The sequence below is a fragment of the Pristiophorus japonicus genome, chromosome 7, assembly GCF_044704955.1.
Source record: "Pristiophorus japonicus isolate sPriJap1 chromosome 7, sPriJap1.hap1, whole genome shotgun sequence".
NCBI lineage: Eukaryota > Metazoa > Chordata > Chondrichthyes > Pristiophoridae > Pristiophorus > Pristiophorus japonicus.
The window spans coordinates 224893632-224909786 of NC_091983.1; the positions used below are offsets into that span (position 1 = coordinate 224893632).

Genomic DNA, 16155 nt, shown 5'->3' on the forward strand with positions numbered 1-16155 from the left:
TTCAATACACAAGAGGAGTGTTAGGACCCGATGATCTCAGGAAGGGACCCGCGCGAAGTATTGGAATGATGTCTAGGGTCCTCGGAGAAGACGCTGTATTGAGCTAAGTGTTCCACAGGAGGACTACTGGGACTTGGGTCATTATCACACGGTAGCGGAGTCTTTGGCTCTGCTCTGCTGAATGGATCAGGGGTTGAAGCTTCCAAACGCCATCTCTCCAGAGCCATGGTTCAATGTCGCAGGCAGAAACTTATCTTTAAATTGGTTCCGGGATATGGGCGTCACTGGCAAGGCCAGCGTTTATTAAACTAGGCATGTATTCCCTGGAATATAGAAGGATAAGGGGAGGATGTGATTGAAGTTTTTTAAGAATTAGCCAGGAATTAATGGAGTAGATAGAGAGGAACTTTTTTCTCACGGTGGGGGGAGTTTAGGACAAAGAATATAATCTTAAAATCAGAGCCAGGCCATTCGGGAGCGAGGTTAGGAAACACTTCTTCGCTCAAAGGGTGGTCGAAGTGTGAGACTCTCTCCCACAGAAAGATGCAGATACCAGCTCAATTAATCATTTGAAATCTCAGATCGATAGATTTTTGCTGGACAAGAGGGTATAATGGGATAAAGCAGTCAAGGCAGGTGGATGGAGTTAGAACGCAGATCAGCTGTGATCTCATTGAATGGCGCAACAGCCTCGAGGGATGGAATGGCCTGCTCCTGATATTAAGTTTCCGGATGGGGTCACCAACAATGATTGTTACTTTTGGCCCCGCAGCCCGTTAAAGGGACCATTCAGTTTTGTGCGTGGACATTGGAAAAGCCGGTCCGGGGCTGTGCGGGACCAGCAGACAGCTCCATGGCGCTACGAGGGAATGTTGGTCACCAACCCGTCTAGGATTATATAGAATATACAGCACAGATACAGGCCATTCGACCCAACCGCTCCGTGCCGGTGTTTATGCTCCACACCAGCCTCCTCCCACCCCTCTTCATCTCACCCCATCACCATATCCTTCTATTCCTTTCTCCCTCATGCACTTAACTAGCTTCCCCTCAAATACAATCTGCACTCTCTCCAGGACTTAGACACTGCTGAGAGTAACATTCCTGAGAAAAATCATGGAAACGTTAAACAATGTGTTTAGTTTCTCCATTTTCTTTGAACTCTTATCATTTATTAGTTATAACAATATTGGAGATGGGGTTGGGGGAAGGCTGTTGTCCAGGTGAGGTGGCTGGAGATGGGAGATCATGCTGCGTATGTTAGAATAGTGATTATGCTACTGGAACAGTAATCGTCGTCCTGGACAAATAATCTGAGAGATGTCGGGAGAAAAATTGGCCACCATAGCGCCCCGTGGAGGCGATAATGGGCACTAACCACTTACTGTCCGGGCACGGCAAGAGAAATGACACCCGTTAAATTCCCCGTGAGGTTTGCGGCGGTGGTTTTCCCCTAGCGCTTCGAGCTCCCGCGCCCCGGAGACTGTGATGTCATCGTTCTGCGCAGCGCCCCGGACCCCAACTTCGGTCCAGGCGTCGATACCGACAGCTGCAGGAGGCATGGTTAGGGAGGCCGGGCTGCTTGGGGAGCGGTAATTAAAGGGGAGGCCGCTGGTCCGGAATAAAAAAACATTTCTCTCCCTTGCGTTGCCATTTACAAATGTTGAACTGCGGCGATTGATCAGCCCTGCTCTCTGTTGGAGTGCTGGGGGCTGATTGTCGCAGATCGGCAACGAGGGACATCGTTGCTCTGCAGAGCCTACAGTGATGGCCTGTCCCTTTAAGGGCGGGATGGGGCCTCCGATCCCGGCAACGCTGCACAAGACATTGGGCCACGCTGCACCAGTACCGTCCCTTTTGCCTGGTTTAGCGCTCCAAGGGAAGTGCGAGCGCTCGACTTACTATGTCACTTCCTTCTGGAGTGCTGACACCCAATTCAGAGAAAGCAGAGAATCGTTAGTGCCCGGGGAACATTGCTGGCATCGGAGGGGGAGGGGGGGCGGGGGGGGTGCGAGAGGGGCGAGACCGAATTTCTTCCCCGTAGAATTCAAATCGCAGCACGGCAGCTTGTGAATGTGAATTCAGTTAGTTATATAAAATCTGGAAAAAAGCTATAGCGCCAGTAATGGTGACCATGAAGCTGTCGGATTGTCATAAAAACCCATCTGGTTCATTAATGGCCTTCAGGGAAGGAAATCTGCTGCCCTTACCCAGTCTGGCCGATATGTGACTCCAGACCCACAGCAACGTAGTTGACTCTTAACTGCCCTCTGAAATGGCCCAGCGAGACACTCCGTTGTCTCACCATCTGCTCAAGAGCAATTAAGAACATAAGAAATAGGAACAGGAGTAGGCCATACGGCCCCTCGAGCCTGCTCCACCATTTAATACGATCATGGCTGATCCGATCCTGGACTCAGCTCCACTTCCCTATAACTTCTTATCGTTTAAGAAACTGTCTATTTCTGCTTAATAATTCAGGATGGGCAATAAATGTTGGCCTGGCCAACAATACCCACACCCCGTGAATAAAACAATACATTTTAAAGATCATGTGATGAGACAAGAGCTGGCAACCCTTGGCCATGATGTGGCCACACTTACGCTGGCTTTAATCCTCTGCACTTCACTTTCAGTTTCGTGCTGAGGGTTTTCCCTGTAATTATTTTGTGCAGGAGCCCTTCAGACTTCAGATGCCCATTTTGGATGGCAGATGTGTTGCAGTAATCTCCCGCCCCCCTTGGTGTGCCTACCCCATTGTCCAAAGATTTAACCGATGGATAGGACTCTTCCCTCTCCCCTCATCCCCACCCTACCCAGATTTTGCGGAATAATTCCAGGAAGCACTACCGGGGACTGGGGGGCGGGGGTTGGGGTTGTGGGCTGGGTATCTCCAGTACCAGAGGGGTGGTCCATGCCCCTGGGATCAGCTGGCCTTTTCCACTTCACAACAATCCCAAGCCCTCTCCGCTTGGCCAGAGTTTCAGTGCGACCCTTGTTCTCGGAGATTCTCCTGTGACCACTTACACTTGCTCTGGGTCTCTGTTCCACCTGTTCTTTCTCCGAATCTCCGATTTTGGCGGCTGCTAAATAAGATGGCACAGTGCAGCCACGGTGCGCTGTTGGTGGAAGGAGTGAATGTTTAAGGTGGTGGATGCAGTGCAGATCAAGTGGGCTGCTTTGTCCTGGATGGTGTCGAGCTTCTTGAGTGTTGTTGGAGCTGCACTCATCCAGGCAAGTGGAGAGTATTCCATCACATCCCTGACTTGTGCATTGTAGATGGTGGAAAGGCTTTTGGGAGTCAGCAGGTGAGACACTTGTAGCAGGATACACAGCCTCTGGTGCACTCTAGTGAGCACACTATTTATGTGTCTGCTCCAGTTATGTTTCTGGTCAATGTGACCCCCAGGATGTTGAGGTGGGGGATTGAGTGATGGCAATGCTGTTGAATGACAAGCAGCAGTGGTTAGACTCTCTCCTTGGAGATATTCATTGCCTGGTCTGGTCCCTGGATTTGGTGTCTCGATGTCAGTAGTCCCTGGATCTTCTGGAATTTTTGAGGATGTTTCCAGTAGAGTGGACAAGGGAGAACCAGTTGATGTGGAGTATTTGGACTTTCAGAAGGCTTTCGACAAGGTCCCACACAAGAGATTAATGTGTAAAGTTAAAGCACATGGGATTGGGGGTAGTGTGCTGACATGGATTGAGAACTGGTTGGCAGACAGGAAGCAAAGTGGGAATAAATGGGTACTTTTCAGAATGGCAGGCAGTGACCAGTGGGGTACCGCAAGATTCTGTGCTTGGGCCCCAGCTGTTTATATTGTACATTAATGATTTAGACGAGGGGATTAAATGTAGTATCTCCAAATTTGCGGATGACACTAAGTTGGGTGGTAGTATGAGCTGCGAGGAAGATGCTATGAGGCTGCAGAGTGACATGGATAGGTTAGGTGAGTGGGCAAATGCATGACAGATGAAGTATAATGTGGATAAATGTGAGGTTATCCACTTTGGTGGTAAAAACAGAGACAGACTATTATCTGAATGGTGACAGATTAGGAAAAGGGGAGGTGCAATGAGACCTGGGTGTCATGGTACATCAGTCATTGAAGGTTGGCATGCAGGTACAGCAGGCGGCTAAGAAAGCAAATGGCATGTTGGCCTTCATAGCGAGGGGATTTGAGTACAGGGGCAGGGAGGTGTTGCTACAGTTGTACAGGGCCTTGGTGAGGCCACACCTGGAGTATTGTGTACAGTTTTGGACTCCTAACTTGAGGAAGAACATTCTTGCTATTGCGGGAGTGCAGCGAAGGTTCACCAGACTGATTCCCGGGATGGCGGGACTGACATATCAAGAAAGACTGGATCAACTGGGCTTGTATTCACTGGAGTTCAGAAGAATGAGAGGGGACCTCATAGAAACGTTTAAAATTCTGACGGGTTTAGACAGGTTGGAGGCAGGAAGAATGTTCCCAATGTTGGGGAAGTCCAGAACCAGGGGTCACAGTCTAAGGATAAGGGGTAAGCCATTTAGGACCGAGATGAGGGGAAACTTCTTCACCCAGAGAGTGGTGAACCTGTGGAATTCTCTACCACAGAAAGTTGTTGTGGCCAATTCACTAAATATATTCAAAAAGGAGTTAGATGTAGTCCTTACTACTAGGGGGATCAAGGGGTATGGCGAGAAAACAGGAATGGGGTACTGAAGTTGCATGTTCAGCCATGAACTCATTGAATGGCGGTGCAGGCTCGAAGGGCAGAATGGCCTACTCCTGCACCTATTTTCTATGTTTCTATGATACAATGTCAGCATCTCAGCATCTTTATCTCATAACATTCCTGTGAAGCGCCTTGGGACGTTTCACTACATTAAAGGCGCTATATAAATACAATTTGTTGTTGTTATTACCATCTTCTTAGTTAATGTTTGTGGCAGAAAATGAACACACTGCTTGAACAGAGTGATGTTTGACTACATGTAAACAATATTAAAATGTCATTTATTGCGTAAAATGTTTTCCAATGTTGACAAATCTGTAACTATTTATATTGCAAACCTACTTAATCAAGCTACTAAGTAAGGCTGTTGCCATCTGTCAGCTCCTTGGTTTAACCTAGTTTATGACTAGAAAACTTTAACACACCACACCCAAAATCTCAACACCTCTTTCCTCTCCAGAAACTGTCCAAAAAAGGTTCTAAGATGTCCCAATGATACAGAAATATTAGTTAGTAAGATTTTCAATCCATTCACAGCGTGAAAATAGAAAATATTAGAATTGCTGCCCCCATGGAATACAATGTCGGAAAATGTGAGGTCATCCACCTTGGGAAAAAAAAACAGTAAAAGGGAATATTATTTGAATGGGGAGAAATTACAACATGTTGTGGTGCAGAGGGACCTGGGGGTCCTTGTGCATGAAACTCTTTTAGGAGCAAACAAAAAACATTAAACCGTGCCCCCCCCGATCTGGGGGAAACACCAACATTTACAAGGCCTTTTTTTATTTTTCGGGTTTTTTTGGGCACAGAATCGAATTTTTTCTCCAAGTGCCCCCTATAAAAGGGGAGGGGGACACTAAAAGCACCGACAATTAAAACAAATTAACTTAAAAACATAAAATCAAATTAAAATTTGGTTGCCGGGCATGATGATGCACTCCAGTCCCTCCGGTGCCCACCTCTCGCGGAAGGCCGCGAGCGTACCGGTGGACACCGCGTGCTCCATCTCCAAGGACACCTGGACCGTATGTATGCGCCTAAGAGAGGCAGGCAGTCTGGCTGAACAACCCCCTCGACCGCCCGCTGCCTGGACCGGCTGATGGCACCCTTGGCCGTGCCCAGGAGCAGTCCTACGAGGAGGCCCTTGGACCTACCCGCTCCCCTCCGCACAGGGTGCCCGAAGATCAGGAGTGTGGGACTGAAGTGCAGCCAGAATTTCAGGAGCAGCCCCTTTAAATAACAAAACGGGCTGCAACCTCGTGCACTCAATAAAAACATGGAACACGGACTCTTCCAGACTGCAGAAATTGCAGGCGGCCTGGGAGCCTGTGAACCGGCTTAAAAATTTATTGCACGGCACTGCTCCGTGCACCACCCTCCAGGCCAAGTCCCCGATAAATAGTGGGAGGACCCCTGCGTAGAGTGCCCTCCATCGGGGACCCCCGCCTCCTCCGGACGGCAAGATGGTACGCCATGGCGTCTCCGGACGGCAGGCGAGGATGGCAAAGTTGAGAGTGTGCAGGAGCAGCCCGTACAGGAAACCCCTCCGCGTGGAACTGAAAGGCACGGAGGGGATTTCCCCGAGGCGGCTCAAGTTGTGAGGCGCCGGCCCCCGAGGGAGGTTCCGGGGTTTGGCGCCGATGAGGAATTCCGTCCGGACGGGGGTCAGTTCGTACGGGATCCTTGTGCATGAATCCCAAAAAAGTTAGTTTGCAAGTAATCAGGAAGGCGAATGGAATGTTGACCTTCATTGCGAAAGGGATGGAGTACAAAAGCAGGGAGGTCCTGCTGCAACTGTACCGGGTATTGGTGAGGCCGCACCTGGAGTACTGCATGCAGTTTTGGTCACCTTACTTAAGGAAGGATATACTAGCTTTGGAGGGGGTACAGAGAGGATTCACTAGGCTGATTCCGGAGATGAGGGAGTTACCTTATGATGATAGATTGAGTAGACTGGGTCTTTACTCGTTGGAGTTCAGAAGGATGAGGGGTGATCTTATAGAAACATTTAAAATAATGAAAGGGAGAGACAAGATCGAGGCAGAGAGGTTGTTTCCACTGGTCGGGGAGACTAGAACTAGGGGGCACAGCCTCAAAATACGGGGGAGCCAATTTAAAACCGAGTTGAGAAGGAATTTCTTCTCCCAGAGGGTTGTGAATCTGTGGAATTCTCTGCCCAAGGAAGCAGCTGAGGCTAGCTCATTGAATGTATTCAAATCACAGATAGATAGATTTTTAACCAATAAGGGAATTAAGGGTTACAGGGAGCGGGCGGGTAAGTGGAGCTGAGTCCACGGCCAGATCAGCCATGAACTTGTTGAATGGCGGAGCAGGCTCGAGGGGCTAGATGGCCTACTCCTGTTCCTAATTCTTATGTTCTTATTATGTTCATTCCCCTCTCTGCAGTTTGGGATTTGGCATCAGGTGAACAACGTCTAAAGAGCCAGTTGTGAGGGAAGGTGACAGACCTGAAACATTTTGTTCCTCTCTGCTCAGAGGCTGCCTGACCTGCTGAGTACTTCCAGCATCCGCAGTATGTGGCTTTTGAATGAGCAATGCTAAAAGCCTGTGTTTTATCATACAACACACAGGAAGACGATGAAAGAGGATTTAACATACATTGGAAGAGGAGAAAGTGTGAGGGATGAGGCGGTTGGGAGAGCCTCGCGCCTCGCGTGGTTTGAATGTGATTGGCCGGCGGGGCCGGAAGGGGCGGGGCCGGACGGCTGGTTTCCCCTCGGTGGAAAATGGCGGCGGCGGCGGCCGCGCGGACCTTGCTGACGGTTGGCCGCGCGCCTGCGGCTCCCGGTCTCTGGGCCTCCGGCCGGCGCCTTTTACTGGACACCGTCAGAGGCGAGCGGCTGCAGCTCGCTGCGGGGAGAGTGCCGGCCCGAGGGCTGCGAGAGAGTGAGTGTTGGAGGCCGAGAGAGCGAGCACCGGCGTCCTGCGTGGAGGGCTGGGGCCGACCGGAGGGGCGGGGCGACGGCGCACGGCGGAATGCCTCTTGATTGACAGATCAAGGCGGAGGCTCCTTTGATTGACAGGCATGACAGGGCGGGGCTTGTCTTTTTGCTCCGCCCCTTCGGTCCATCACAGAATGGTTGAAAATCTCAACAGGTCAAGCAGTATCTGTGGTGAGGAAAACAGCTAAGGGTTGATGTTTTGGGCAGACAACCTTGGTCAGAACTGGGGAGGGGAGAAAAGAACAAAAGGGAAGGACTGTGATAGGGTGGAAGACAGGAGAGGTTAGAGAGACAAAAGGGATGATAGACCGAATTGAAATGGTGATGATAGAGGTTAGAAAAAGGTTAATCTGGAAGAGGTGTGAATGGTGTGGTAATGATCAGCTGCCATTAGAGACAAAGAGACAAAAAGAAAAAAACATAAGATAGGTGGGGGGAACAGGAGCCAAAGATGGGTAGAGGTTATGCTCTGAAATTGTTGAACTCGATGTTGAGTCCAGAAGGCTATAAGGTGCCTAAACAAAAGATGAGGTGCCGTTCCTTGAGCTTGCGTTGAGCTTTTATTGGAACAGTGGAGGAGTCCGAGGACGGAGATGTCGGAGTGGGAATGGAGGGGGGGAATTAAAGTGACAGATTACAGCACTGGAAAAAGGGCATTCTTCGTAGCCCTGCAAAAAAATTTCCTTCAGCTACTTATCCAATTCCTTTTTGAAAGCTACGATTGAGTCTGCCTCCACCACCCTTTCAGATAGTGCATTCCAGAGCCAAACCACTCGCTGCGTAAAATGTTTTTTTCTTGTGTTGCCTTTGGTTCTTTTGCGAATCATAAATCTGTCCTCTGGTTCTCGACCCTCTGGTTTTCCAGCAACACTGGCTACACAGAATTTACAGCACAGAAACAGGTCATTGGGTCTAACAGTTCCATGCCAGTGTTTATGCTCCACAGAAGCCTCATACCATCCTAATGCATCTCATCCGATCAGCATATCCTTCTATTCCTTTCTCCCTCGTTTTTATTGAGCTTCTATACTATTTTCCTCAGCTCGCGAGTTCTACATTCTCACCACTCTCTGGGTAAAGCAGTTTTTCCTGATTGGATTTATCAGTGACTTTACAAAGAACAGAAAGAAAGAAATGCGCCCTTCACGACGTCCCAAAGTGCTTTACAGCCCATGAAGTACTTTTGAAGTGTAGTCACTATTGTAGTGTAAGAAACCTCAATTTAAGATAGAGTTTTTTCTCTTTTTGCCCTTCTTTGTGCATTCTCCCATTGTCCCCCTCTGTTTCTCTTCTGGTTTTCTTTTCTGAGTCTTCTCTGATCCAGTTGTCGCTGGGTCAAAATCCTGGATCTCCCTACTTAAATGTATTGTGAGAGCACCTTCACCTCATGGACTGCAGCAGTTTAAGTAGTTGGCTCACCACCTTCTTGAGGGATGGGCAATAAATGCTGGCCTTGCTAGTGACGCTCATATCCTAGGAATGAATAAAAATATTAACTAGTCATTCAATTCATTTATGTGGGATTTTTTATCTTGGGTAAACTGGCTGCCGTATTATAACTCATTGCATTTCAAAATCACCCTTGGTTTTGAAGTGCTTTGGTTGTGAATTTATTGAAACATTTTTGTTAAGGGAGATATGAAATGGCTTTTCCTTGCTGCTCTATATTCCTTCTCATGTATGAGTCTTATTACATCCAGATAACAACTACAGCAACGATGGAGGATCCTCCATGAATATCCCCATCTTCAATGATGGCAGAACCCAGCATGTTGTTTAAAAAGGGAGAAAGGAATAGACCGAGTAATTATAGGCCAGTCAGCCTAGCCTCGGTGGTGGGAAAATTATTGGAAAGAATTCTGAGGGATAGGATAAATCTTCATTTAGAAAGACACAGATTAATCAGCCTAGCCTTGGTGGTGGGAAAACTTGGAAAGAATTCTGAAGGACAGAATAAATTTTCATTTAGAAAGAGACGGATTAATCAAAAACAGTCAGCATAGATTTGTTAAGGGAAGGTCGTGTCTGACTAACTTGATTGAATTTTTTGAGAAGGACTCAAAGAGGGTCAACGAGGGTAGTGCGTTTGATGTCGAGTATGTGGATTTTAGCAAGGCTTTTGATAAGGTCCCACACGGCAGACTTGTCACGAAAGTAAAAGCCTAGTGGTATCCAAAGCAAAGTGGCAAGTTGGATCCAAAATTGGCTCAGAGGCAGGAAGCAAAGGGTAATGGTTGATGGGTGTTTTTGTGACTGGAAGGCTGTTTAACGTGGGGTCCTGCAGGGCTCAGACAAGGTCCCCTTGCCTTTTGTGGTATATATCAATGATTTAGACTTAAATGTAGGGGGTATGATTAAGAAGTTTGCAGATGATGCAAAAATTGGCCGTGTGGTTGATAATGAAGAAGAAAGCTGCAGACTGCAGGAAGGTATCAATGGACTGGTCAGGTGGGCAGAACTGTGGTAAATGGAATTCAATCTGGAGAAGTGTGAGGTAATGCATTTGGGGAGTGCTAACAAGGCAAGGGAATACACAATAAATGGTGTGACACTGAAAAGTGTAGAGGAACAAAGGGACCTTGGAGTACATGTCCACTGATCCCTGAAGGTAGCAGGGCAGATAGATAAGGTGGTTAAGAAGGCATACAGCTGCTTTCCTATGCCGAGGCATAGAATATAAGAGCAGGGAGGTCATGCTTGAATTGTATAAAACACCAGAGTGGATACAGAGGAGATTTATGAAGATGTTGCATGGACTGGAGAATTTTAGCTATGAGGAAAGATTGAATAGGCTGGGTTTGTTTGCTTTGGAACAGAGCAGGCTGAGGGGAGACCTTTAATAAGGTGTAAAATTATGAAGGGCCTAGATGGAGTGGATAGGAAGGACCCATTTCCCTTAGCAGAGGGGTAAACAACCAGGGGACGTAGATCTAAAGTAATTGGTAGGAGGTTTAGAGGGGATTTAAGGGGAAATTCTTCCACCCAGAGAGTAGTGGGGTTCTGGAACTCACTGCCTGAAAGGGTGGTAGAGGCAGAAAACATCATCACATTTTAAAAAGTACTTGGATATGCACAAAATGCTGTAACCTACAAGGCTACGGACCAAGAGCTGGAAAGTGGAATTAGGCTGGATAGCTCTTTGCACGGACACGATAGGCCAAATGGCCTCCTCCTGTGTTGTAAATTTCTGTGATTCTACGATACAAGTGGCGGGCAATGACTATCTCCAACAAGAGAGAGTTTAACCATCACCCCATGACATTCAATAGCATTACCATTGCCAAATCTCCCACTGTCAACATCCTGGGGCCACCATTGACTAGAAACTTACCTGGACCAGCCACATAAATACTGTGGCCACAAGAACTGGTCAGAGGCTGGTTATTCTGTGGTGAGTGCCTCACTTCCTGACACCCCAAAGCCTTTCTACCATCTACAAGGCACAAGTCAGGAATGTGATGGAATACTCTCCACTTGCCTGGATGAGTGCAGCTCCAACAACACTCAAGAAGCTCGAACCATCCAGGACAAAGCAGCCTGCTTGAAATGCAAGATGCACTGCAGTAACTTGCGAAGGTTTCTTCGACAGCACCTTCCAAACCCGTGACCTCTATCACCTAGAAGGACAAGGGCAGCAGGTGCATGGGACCACAATCACTCCAAAGTTCCCCTCCAAGTCACACACCATCCTGACTAGGAAGTATATCGCTGTTCCTTCATCATCGCTGGGTCAAAATCCTGGAACTCCCTAACATCACTGGGAGTACCTTCACCACACTGACTGCAGCGGTTCAAGAAGGCGGCTCACCACCATCTTCTCAAGTGCAATTAGGGCTGCGCAATAAATGCCGGCTTTGCCAGTGACCAAATGCCCGGAACGAATAAAAAAAAAATTGGATACTTGAAAATAACAATTTGCAGAGCTGCAGGTCAAGAGCAGTCGATTGGGACAATTTTAATTTCAAGGAACTAGCATATGCACGATGGGCTGAATGACCTCTTTCTGTGCTGTAAGATTCTATAAACACCATTTTTTTTGGATTCATTCATGGGATGTGGGCGACTGCGAGCGACCCGAACAATGGTGGCCACGGGTTCGGCCGTGCAACCAATAGGCAGCACGGCACTCAAGAAGGGTGGCCTGGACGAAGCTCTCCCTGGTGGCCCAAGAACACTTGAAGCGTCCCTCCCCTTTAAGTGAAGGGGATGTTGCTAAGCGTCAGTGCGGTATGTCCACGTCGCACTGACGATACCGCCCGCCTTCCGCCCCGATGAATTTTGGAGACAGAAGAGGGTAATTTCCCTCTCTTACCCGTCCCATCGATTCGGGAGGTAAATCACCACCTAATTCTAATTATCCGCCCCAAATGGGGCGGAGAGCAATTTTGGCCACAAGGTCTTTTGATTTGGGATTGTACATGTGATTTATTTTGCCATTGATAGATCCATAAAAAGCCTAGGATTATATATTGTGTGTGGTTTCTGTACAGTAGATACTGGTTTTCAAACAATGCCTTTTGTTTTCTTTGCTTTACAGTTATAAGGGTCCAGTCTGGGCAGACCATAACGGTGAGTACAGCTGCCTCAGTGACCCATCCAGTCTATAACTGAACCTTGCAAGCAGTAGACAACCAATCACCGCACAAAAGAGCAGCTACGAAGAAAAGCATTACTGACTGAGTATAATATCCAGCTTTGGGGAAGGGAGCCAGCATGCTGTGTGTTTTTCTTTTAATTGAGAAACCTAGGTGAATGGTCAGAGCTTTATAATGCAGTGGGGTAGAGGGGTGCAAGACTAAGGGAGGTTAAGGAGTGGTACTGTTTTGATGTCCTGGATAACATTGATGTAATCATTTCAATCACTGAAGATGCAGGGAACATAAGAAATAGGATCAGGAGTAGACTACACGGTCCCTCAAGCCTGTTCCGCCATTCAGTAAGATCATGGCTGATCTTCTACCTAAACTCTTCTTTTCTGCCCTATCCCCATGTTCCTTGATTCCCTTACAATCCAAAAATCTATCGATCTCAGTCTTGAATATACTCAGCAACTCAGATTCCACAGTCCTCTCAGTCCTAAATGGCTGATCCCTTATCCTGAGACTATGACCTCATAGTTTTAGACTCTCCAGCCAGGACAAACAACCTCTCAGCATCTACTCTGTCAAGCCCTCTAAGAGTTTTAATGAGATCACCTCTCATTCTTCTAAACTTTAGAGAATATAGGCCCATTCTACAGGAATAGTATGTAAGCACGGTGTACGGGAAGCTTTGGAGGAAAGAGAGAGAGAAGCAGTGGCTACAGTAGGATATATGGATAAAATTAAGAGAAAGCTCAAAAAATATTCGGATGGAAAAATAGAGCTTAAACACTAGCAATGAGAGGAGGATTGCCAGACTAATGATCAGATTTTTCTTACATTCTGACCAGGAGTCCGAGTGAGGTGTATGCCAATTCCAGGCTATTCCTGTGTTAGTCTGTTTTTCCCCCAAGTTCCTCAAGTTTTAAACCAAGGTGACAGCATCTTTGAGGGGGAGTGTTATACATGTAAACCTGTAAATACCATGTTTAACCACCAGAGGGCTCATCCCCTGGAGTCCCAAGGGATCCCACAAGCCCTTGGGAGCATCTGCACTTAAGGAGGCCTCACAGGCTGGAGAGGCACTCTGGAGACCTGCAATAAAAGACTACGGTCACACTTTACTTTGAGCTCACAGTATCTGGTCAGACTCTTCATTCATACACCACAGGGAGGATGAGGAGAAACATGCTCCCAGACTCCTCCCCCCCACCCCCTTCTCCTCAAGAACAAGAAAGGTTAATGGGAGATTTAATGGAGGTGTTCAAAATTATGGGGTGCTTTAATAGAATAACTAAAGAGACAGATACAGATACAGGTACAGAGGAGTGGGAAGGTTGGAACGGATGAGTAGCGAGTGTTTGTGGCGAGATGCGGTGAATGTTTATGCTGGAGGAGCGGCGAAAGATCGTGGCGGAGGTGCGACAGATAATGGTACGGGGCCCAGAAGAGCCGAGGGCCCGGGGTAGCACGGGCCTGCCCACACTGCGATATGTGTGCGCACTGGGTCCGTGCAGCAGAGCAGGTCTCCAGTCGTCCTGGTTATCCCTTGTTCTTGGTTAAAGGCCTGGCTCTGTCAAGCCCGTGTGGTGGCTGATGTGCAACAGTCACCACACGTTAAAAAAAATCCAGGCACAGGTATCTTCCACCCCCTCAATTGGAGTTCAGGACTGGAACATCGGGTCCTTTATCGAAACACCTGTGAACTCGTGGAAGCAAGTCATCCTGGTTCGAGGAACCGCCTATGATGATGATAAAGAGAAACTGTTTCCTCTGGGTCGGTAACCAGAGGACACAGATTTAAGATAATTGGCGAAACAACCCGAGGGGTGATGAGAATCCTTTTTAGACAGCAAGTTATGATGATCTGGAATGTACTACCTGAAAGGGCGGTGGAAGCAGATTCAATAGTAACTTTCAAAAGGGAATTGGAAAAATACTTGAAACGGTAACATTTGCAGGGCTATGGAGAAAGAGTAGAGGGGGTAGGACTAATTGTATAACACTTTCAAAGAGCCGGCACAGGCACGATAGGCTGAATTGCCTCCTGCGCTGTAATATTTATGGTGGGGCCTGTCCTGAGAGCTCTGGTCTAGGAAATTTGCTGAATTACAGGAACGATCAGAGAAATAGAGAGGGGTTGTTTGAGGTCATTCAGGATAGCAAAGCACTCTGGATTAGCGCCAGCCCGATCAGCATGCGAGCAGTGAAACCATTGAAGTAGTGACGAATGGGAAAGTTACAGCTGAAAGATTTGAAGTTACGTAGAATTACATAATCTCCAGCACAGAAACGGGCTATTCAGCCCAACAGGTCCAAGCCAATGTTAATGCTTCACATGAGCATCCTCCCAACCCCCTTCATCTCACCCTATCAGCATATCCTTGCTTCTTTCTCCCTCATGTGCTTCTCTAGCTTCCCCTTGAAGGCATCTATGTTGCCATGCAAAAGGTTGAAAGGTTTTGGAGCGTTATCAAGGTTGGGAGAACAGTGGAGATAGATGATGAACTCAATGAGATGAGAAAGAGATATGTTGACCCATCAGGCGATTTAAAGTTGGATGACTCAAAGGAGTTGAGGCAGGCTGTAAGGATTTCAGAATGAACACAAGTACACCCACTTTCATTGGTTTGAAGTTAGGTTAAGGGAGTAAAGGGTTAAAACATAAGAACATAAGAAATAGGAACAGGAGTAGGCCATATGGCCCCTCGAGCCTATTCCGCCATTCAATAAAATCTCGCTGATCTGATCATGGACTCAGCTCCACTTCCCCGCCTGCTCCCCATAACCCCTTATTTCCTTGTCGTTTAAGAAACTGTCTATTTCTGTCTTAAATTTATTTAATGTCCCAGCTTCCACAGCTCTCTGAGGCACCGAATTCCACAGATTTACAACCCTCTGAGAGAAGAAATTTCTCCTCATCTCTGTTTTAAATGGGCGGCCCCTTTTTCTAAGATCGTACCCTCTAGTTCTAGTCTCCCCCATCAGTGGAAACATCCTCTCTGCATTCACCTTGTCAAGCTCTCTCATAATCTTATACGTTTCGATAAGATCATCTCTCATTCTTCTGAACTCCAATGAGCAGAGGTCCAACCTACTCAACCTTTCCTCATAAGTCAACCCCCTCATCCCCGGAATCAACCTAGTGAACTTTCTCTGAACTGCCTCTAAAGCAAGTATATCCTTTCGTAAATATGAAAACCAAAACTGCACACAGTATTCCAGATGTGGCCTCACCCATACCTTATATAGCTGTAGTAAGACTTCCCTGCTTTTAGAAACATAGAAATTAGGTGCAGGAGTAGGCCAGACGGCCCTTCGAGCCTGCACCACCATTCAGTAAGATCATGGCTGATCATTCAACCTCAGTACCCCTTTCCTGCTTTCTCTCCATACCCCTTGATCCCTTTAGTCGTAAGGGCCATATCTAACTTCCTCTTGAATATATCTAACGAATTGGCATCAACAACTCTCTGCGGTAGAGAATTCCACAGGTTAACAACTCTCTGAGTGAAGAAGTTTCTCCTCATCTCGGTCCTAAATGGCTTACCCCTTATCCTAAGTCTGTGTCCCCTGGTTCTGGACTTCTCCAACATCGGGAACATTCTTCCTGCATCTAACCTGTCCATTCCCATCAGAATTTTATATGTTTCTATGAGATCCCCTCTCATCCTTCTAAACTCCAGCGAATACATACAGGCCCAGTCGATCCAGTCTCTCCTCATATGTCAGTCCTGCCATCCCAAGAATCAGTCTGGTGAACCTTCGCTGCAGTCCCTCAATAGCAAGAACGTCCTTCCTCAGATTATCAGACCAAAACTGAAAACACTATTCCAGGTGAGGCCTCACCAAGGCCCTGTACAACTGCAGTAAGTTTTATACTCCATCCC

The 16155-nt window shown here is 47.4% G+C and overlaps 1 protein-coding gene across 3 annotated transcripts in view; it reads left to right on the forward strand.

The window, feature by feature from the left end:
- Positions 1-7444: 7444 nt before the first annotated feature.
- Positions 7445-16155, forward strand: part of mrps18a (mitochondrial ribosomal protein S18A) — a 124349-nt gene continuing 115638 nt past the window's right edge. For 2 of the 3 annotated variants that reach the window (XM_070885860.1, XM_070885862.1), the window contains exons 1-2: positions 7445-7629; positions 12223-12254. In XM_070885860.1, coding sequence (XP_070741961.1) covers positions 7470-7629; positions 12223-12254 — 192 coding nt within the window. In that variant the 5' untranslated portion in view covers positions 7445-7469. Of the gene's footprint in view, positions 7630-7769; positions 7857-12222; positions 12255-16155 lie in introns of those variants that run through there. The other variant, XM_070885861.1, reaches the window with a different exon arrangement.